Source organism: Pteronotus mesoamericanus, unplaced genomic scaffold, assembly GCF_021234165.1.
Source record: "Pteronotus mesoamericanus isolate MK-2021 breed Mesoamerican mustached bat unplaced genomic scaffold, CSHL_Meso_final contig_57, whole genome shotgun sequence".
In the NCBI taxonomy this organism is placed as follows: domain Eukaryota; kingdom Metazoa; phylum Chordata; class Mammalia; order Chiroptera; family Mormoopidae; genus Pteronotus; species Pteronotus mesoamericanus.
Window position 1 is genome coordinate 3,668,018 of NW_026555203.1, and position 7,311 is coordinate 3,675,328.

The window sequence follows — 7,311 nt, forward strand, 5'->3', positions numbered from 1 at the left end:
TTTTCTGGGATATTTATGATTTTGAGTTTATCATTTAAGCCTTATATCCATTTTGAGTTTATTTTTTGTGTATAGCATAAGAAAAGGTGGTATAGTTTCACTTTTTTTGCACATTATCTGTCCAATTTTTCCAGTATCATTTGTTGAATAGACTGTCTTTACCCTATTGCATGCTTTTGCCTCTTTGGTCAAATATTAAAAGACTATAAGGGCAAGAGTTTATTTCTGGGCTCTCCATCCTATTCCATTGATATATGTTTTTTCTTACACCAGTATCATGCTGTTTTGATTACAATGGCCTTGTAGTATAGTTTGATGTTAAGTAGCATGATTCCTCAAATTTTTGTTCTCCTGTCACAACATTGCAGTGGCTTTTTGGAGTCTTTTCTGATTCCATATAAATTTTTGGAATATTTGTTCTAGTTCTATGAAATACACCACTAGTATCTTGATAGGAAGTCCATTGTATCTCTAGATTGCTTTGGGTAGTATGGATGTTTTAATGATGTTAATTCTTCCTATCCATGGACACAGTGTATGCTTCATCTTATTTGTATCATCTTCAATTTCTTTCTTCAGTGTCTTATAATTTTCCGAGTACAGTCTTTTACATCCTCGGTTAAATTTGTTTCTTAGTATATTATTCTTTTTGAAGCAATTTTAAATGGATTGTCTTCTTAATTTCCCTTTTTCTTTTGGGTAGTTCATTATTATTATTATTGGTATATAACAATACAAGTGATTTCTGGATATTAGTATCTTTCCATTTTATGGATTTCATTTTTCAGGTCTAGTAATTTTTGGGTGGTATCTTTAGGGTTCTCTATAAACAATATCATGTCATCTACAAATAATGACAGCTTTACTACTTCCTTCCAGTTTGGATGCCTTTTATTTCTTCTTCTTGTCTGATTGCTATGACTAGGACTTCCAGAATAAGAGAGGTGAAAGTGGACATCCTTGTCTTGTTCCTGATCTCAAGGAAAAAGCTTGTAGTTTTTTTCCTGTTGACTATGATGCTGGCAGTGTGTTTGTCATGTATGGCCTTTATTATTTTTATTTTTTTATTAATTTTTTTTGTTTATTTTCCTTTCAGAAAATAGATTTAATAAATAAAAGTGAAGACCAAATATCTGGGGAGAACCAGGAGCACAAGACAATCCTTAACTAAGAGAGTTTAGGAATACCCAAGGAGCTACTCTTTTGAGCCATATTCTCTCAGCTTCCAGTGACCATATTTAATAAGTACACCAGCCCAGAACAGCAAAGTTTAATGTTTCAAAAAGATAAGCTAATGTAGACATAGTTTGTTCAGCAAAGTGCTAATTTAAATAGATTTACTAAAATAGAATATTTAAGATCCTTAATAAAAGTATTGGTCACTCTACCTAAATTAAAGTTAGACAAATATCAAATATTGCTATTTTCAATCTCTATTAATAAGTTTCAACACTTCTTAAACTCAAAATAGTTTCTTAAACTTTATAGGAAACCCACTATGATATCAACTGCTCATCACATGAAATACTTTTGTAACAGAAATAGTTTTTCAAATGTTAACAAGGTGCTATAGTTATAAAATAGTCCTCTTTCAAAGAGCCTAATAATTATAGATTACCATAGTAACTACATAAGTGTATTACAGTAAACAGAACAGTTATATACATGAATCATACTTGAAGCTCAGATAATTATGAGTATGAGCTCACTGGACATCTATTTCCAATGCTTCAACAATGTGAACAGCAGAAGGACAATCTTTAGGATCTTCATTAGTGCATACAGAGAAGAGCTCAATTACTTTCTGGTATGTTTCATCCAGTTCTTCCATATTAATAGGTGACCTAGTTCCCAAAGCTGCATAGTATGCTTCATTATCCAAGTTACTTTCATCAAAAGTTTTATCTTCATCATCATTGTCTGAAAAAGTAATGTGTGGAATAGATAAAGTCATCATTTCCCACAGAGTAACGCCAAAGGCAAATATGTCTGCCTTGTCAGTGATAATGCCATTCTCTTCCAAAGCTTCCTTGGGTTTCCATGGCTCAGTGCAAATATAGCAAGCCTCAGGGTCAGTTACTGTCATATTTTCATCCAGTGATAGAGAGACTCCTGCATGACAGATTTTATTTGTTTCAAAATCACCTTTAATTACAATATTTGAAGACTTTATGTCTCCATGAAGCAACTTCTTATCTTGGTGCAGATACTTTAACCCTCTTGCCATGTTCAAAGCAACTTTTAAAATTATGGCCGCTGGAAAAGGACCTTTGCTCTCTTTATTTCATTCTTCTATTAAGTCATTTAGAGACTTTTCACCCCTGTATTCCATAGCCAGACACAGACTACCATCACTGGTTTCAGTGAAAGCATGATAACCTATAATATTTGGATGATGAAGGCTTTTCAAAATCTTAGCCTTGTCAGTTAGTCCCTTTTGATACATTCTTTGATAATGACCATTACATTTAGAATTAATCCTTTTCACCGCCCAAAGAGAGTAAGACAAGCCTCTTGGAGGTCTTTTCATAAGGTAGACATTTATCCCTGTGCCATAGCCAAGCTTCTGCATAAACGGGGAGGCAGGAATATTTATACATGGAGTTGAACATAATGCAGATTTTCTTTTTTCAGATAATTTGCTAGGTGTCTTTAATCATTGACTTCTTCCATCATAGTAATCACTGTAGGTCCAAAGCCATGCAGTGCAGTAGTCACACTTCAGGTAGAAAAAAATCTGGTTGGCGAGAGGTCCTGGCCAAGAATGTCTTAAAAACTGGTTCCGAGCGGCCATCAGGAAGATCCCCTGGTCACCACAGCGTCCCACCAGTATACAAAAACACACTCCAACTAGTCTTTATTATTGTTAAGTACCTCTATTCCCACTTTGCTAAGATTTTTTTATCATAAATGGGTGCTAGATTTTTATCAAATGCTTTTTCTGCATCTATTGATATAAAATCATGTGCTTTTGACCTCCATTTTGTTTATGTGGTATATCATGTTTATTGATTTGTGGATATGATCCTTTTAATGTATTGTTTGATCCAATTTGCTAATATTTTGTTGAGAATTTTAGCATCTATGTTCATTAGGAATATTGACCTATAATTTTCTTTCTTTCTAGTGTCTTTATCTGGTTTTGGAATTAGCTTTGTAAAATAAGCTTGGGAGTTTTCCCTCTCCTTGAATTTTTTGTAATGCTTTGAGAAGGAGAGGTGTTCTTTGAGTGTTTTAAAATTCTCCTGTGAAGCTGTCTGGTCCAGGACTTTTGTTTGTTGAAAGTTTTTTGATTACTGCTTCAGTTTCACTAATTGTAATCTGTCTATTCAGACTCTAATTCTTCTGATGCACTTTTGGAAGATTGTACGTTTGTAGGAATTTATCCATTTCATCCAGGTTGTCCAATTTGTTGGCATGTAGTTCTTCATAATATTTTCTTACAATCCTTTGTATTTTTTTGGTTTCTGTTGTTAGTTCTCCTCTTTAGTTTCTGATTTTATTTACTTGGGTCCTCTCTCTCTCTTTTTTTTTTTTTATAATGAATCTGGTTAAAAGTTTGTCAACCTTGTTTATCTTTTCAAAGAACCAGCTCTTGGTTTCACTGGCCTTTTGAATTTCTTTCTTTCTGTCTTTCTTTTTTTTTTTTTTAGATTGATAAAATGAGCAGGAGAGAGTCTGTATTTAAGCCACCTCTAAGGTACCTATTTATTCTAACCACAAGAAATAGTTATAGGCACCTATCTTTAAGAGGTGAATAAAATAGACATGTTTTCTATTTTTTTCTTTTTTTATTTTAATTTATTTTTTCAAATACATTTGTCTCTGCCTACCCCCCACCACTTTCCCTTTCCCCCTCCCTCACCTCTTCCCCTTTGGTTTTGTCCATGAGTCCTTGCTATATACTGTTGGTGGGAATGCAGACTGGTGCAGCCACTGTGGAAAGCAGTGTGGAATTTCCTCAAAAAGTTGAACTTCTTCTTAGACTTTTTTTTTTTGTTTATTTCTGCTGTGATCTTAAAATGTACTGTCTTATACTCACTTTTGGCTTTGTTCATTGTTCTTTTTCTAGTACTGTTAACTGTAAAGTTAGATTGTCTGAGATTTTTCTTGTTTCTTGAGGTAGGCATGTAATGCTATCAATTTTCCTTTTAGGACTGCTTTCACTGTGTCTCATAGATATTGCATTGTTGTGTGTTCATTTTCCTTTGTTTCCAGGTAACTTTTGATTTCTTCCTTGATCTCATTGTTAATCCATTCACTATTTAATTACATGTTATTTAGCTTTGTTTTTCAGTTTTTTTCTTCTGATTGACTTCTAGATTTATACCATTGTAGTCAGAGAAGATGTTTGATAAGATTTCAGTCTTCTTCAATTTATTAAGACTTGTTTTTTGTCCTAATATGCTGTGTATCCTAGAAAATGTTCCATGTATACATGGAGAGAATGTATATTCTGCTACTTTAGGGTAAAATCCTCTGAAGATATCAATTAAATCCATCTGATCTAGTGTATTATGTAAGTCAACGGTTTCTTGGTTGATTTTCCGTCTGGGAGATCTATCCATTGATGTCGATGGGGTGTTAAAATACCCTATTATGACTATATTACTGTCATTCTTTCCATTTATTTCCATCAAGATTTGCTTTACAGATTTAGATGTTGCTGTTTCAGGTACATGAATGTTTACAAGGGTTATAGCCTCTCGTTGGATTGATCATTTCAGTACAATATTACGTAGTGACTTTCTTTGTCTCTTGCTTTGGCCTTTGTTTTAGATTCTATTTTGTCAGGTATAACTATTATTACCCCAGCTTTTTTTATTTTCTATTTGCATAAAATATCATTTTTCCCTTCCTTTACTTTTAGTCTGTATCTTTCATTTTGAGGTGGATCTCTTGCAGACAACATGTATATGGGTCTTGTTTTCTTATCCAATCAGCTACTCTGTGTCTTTTGATTGGAGCATTGAAGGCATTTGCATTTAAAATGATTATTGATTGTTACATTTTTTTGCCATTTTATTCTTTTAACTTTTCTTCTTCCTCCTCCTCCTCCCTTCTTCTTCTTCTTCTTCCTCTTCTTCTTCTTCTCCTTCTCCTCCTTCTCCTCCTCCTCCTCCTTCTTCTTCTACTTCTTCTCTTTCTCCTTCTCCTCCTCCTTCCTCTTCTTCTTCCTCTTTTTCTTTTCCTTCCTAAAGCAGACATTTCATGTAATACTGGTTTTGTGGTAACAAACTCCTTTAGCTATTTCTCATCTGGGAAGCTCTTTATTTCACCTTCAATTTTAAATGATAGTCTTGCAGTGTAGAATTATGTTGGTTGTATGTCCTTGATTTTCATCACCTTGAATATTTCATGTCCATGCCTTCTGGCTTGAAATGTCTTCTGTTGAGAAGTTAACCTGACAGTCTGATGTGAGCTTCCTCGTAGCTAACTAACTGTCTTTCTCTTGTGGTTTTTAAGATTCTTTTTTGTCTTAATTATTTAATTTAATTTAAATATTATGTGTCTTGGTGTGGACCTCTTTGGGTATATATTGTTCGATACTATCTGTGCTTCTTGGACTTGAGTCTTTTTTTCTTCACCAGGTTAAGGAATGTTTCTGTCATTATTTCTTCAAATAGGTTCTCAATCCTTTGCTCTCTCTTCTCCTTCTGATACCCCTATTATGAGGATTTTGTGCATTTCATGTTGTCCCAAAGGTCCCTTAAACTACCCCATTTTTAAATTTCTTTTTTCTTTTTGCTGCTCTGGGTTTTTTTTTCCTACCTTGTCTACCAAATTGCCAATTCTGTCCTCTGATTCATCTACCCTACAGTTTATTCCTTCCAGTGTGTTCTTCATTATAGACATTGCATTCTTCATTTCTGACTGATCATTTTTTATGGTTTCTCTGTCATTTTCCATACTGTTGAACATCCTTATAACCATGACTTTGAACTCTATATCTTATACATTGCTTTCTTCCATTTCAGTTAGTCCTTTTTTTCTGGATATTTCTCCTATTCTTTCTTTTGGGACCTCTTTCTTTGTTGCACCATTTTGGCTGCCTCTTTGTGTTTGCTTCTGTGTATTAGATAGACCTGCTATTACTTCCAGTCTTTGTGGGGTAGCCTTAAGTAGTAGGTATCCTGTGGGGCCCAGTGACAGTCTCCTTGATCACCTGAGCTGGGTGCTCCAAGAATGTGCCTTGTGTGGGTTATGTGGACCCTCCTATTATAATTGAGTTTTGATTGGTATTGGCCCATTTGTGTGTGGGATCAAACTCAGGCTGACTGACTGTGAGGCTCAACTTTAACCACGGTATCCAACCTGCTGTGCGAGTGCTGACCACATGAAGTGGAATTCGCCTCAATAGGATTTGTTGCCTGATGAGACCTCCCTTTGGATATGAAGCTTATTGGATCCTGCTCTGATGTTTCCTGAACCTGGCGCCTGAGTGTGTTGGTTCTGAGCCTCTTTGGAGGGACAGTGGTGCGGACCAATACCAGACACTGCCTGTGGCTGGCCCTGGGAAACCTGTTTGGAGCTGCAAGTGATCAACAGTTTGTGGCTGCCTCTGCTAGACCTGGGTGCATGCAGAAAGTATCAAGGTGTGCACCAAGGCTGAGTTTTACCAGCACTCACCCAAGAGCAGGGCAGCAACAACCAAGGCACCCTGAGATTTGCCTCTACCTGCTGGCTGCATTTTAGGTTCAACCCATGCAAGAGCCTCTGACAGTACTCTAGTTATGTGATGCAGGTTTACAGTGAGTCACCAGGTAGGGGCAAATGGTGTTCATCAGACAAGTTCAGACTCAGCACCAGTGCTGGGTCTAAGGAGACTCAGCAAATGTCTCTGAGTATATCAAGTCTAGTTCCCATCTGCTATGTACTCACACCTCTGTGTTGGGGTGGGATCTCAGGGAGTTGTCAAGGTGATGCCAGCAGAGTTTAGCATGCCCAAACCATTCAAGATTTGGCTGTGTGAAGGGAGGACTCTGCTGTGGTTGGGTATGCAAGGGAAAACGGCCCCTGTTTTAGAGCCACACAGCTCAGTCTGTCCCAGATTTTGCTGGGAGAAGACAGAGTTCAGTAGGGTGAGGCTTCCACAAGTCAGGAGAATGGGGCTAGTGCATCTCCTGTGAGAGGAAAGTACTGGTCAGGCTGTAGGGAAGGTTGGGTGTATGGCTCCCACACAAGAGCCAAACAACTCAGTCTTTCCTAGATTTTTCTCTGACCTTAGCAGGTCAGAGCCACTAGAAGTCAGGTGGGTGGAGTCTCCAAATCTGGAGCCCAGAAGGTGAGTCTGCCAGAAGCCCAGAGGTT

At 36.6% G+C, this 7,311-nt stretch overlaps 1 protein-coding gene across 1 annotated transcript; it reads right to left on the bottom strand.

The window, feature by feature from the left end:
• Positions 1-1,705: 1,705 nt before the first annotated feature.
• On the bottom strand, positions 1,706-5,922 carry LOC129076147 (lymphokine-activated killer T-cell-originated protein kinase-like). The gene is given in 2 exon segments (XM_054580338.1): positions 1,706-2,650; positions 5,773-5,922. Coding segments are annotated over 2 exon segments (1,095 nt in total).
• Positions 5,923-7,311: the final 1,389 nt, after the last annotated feature.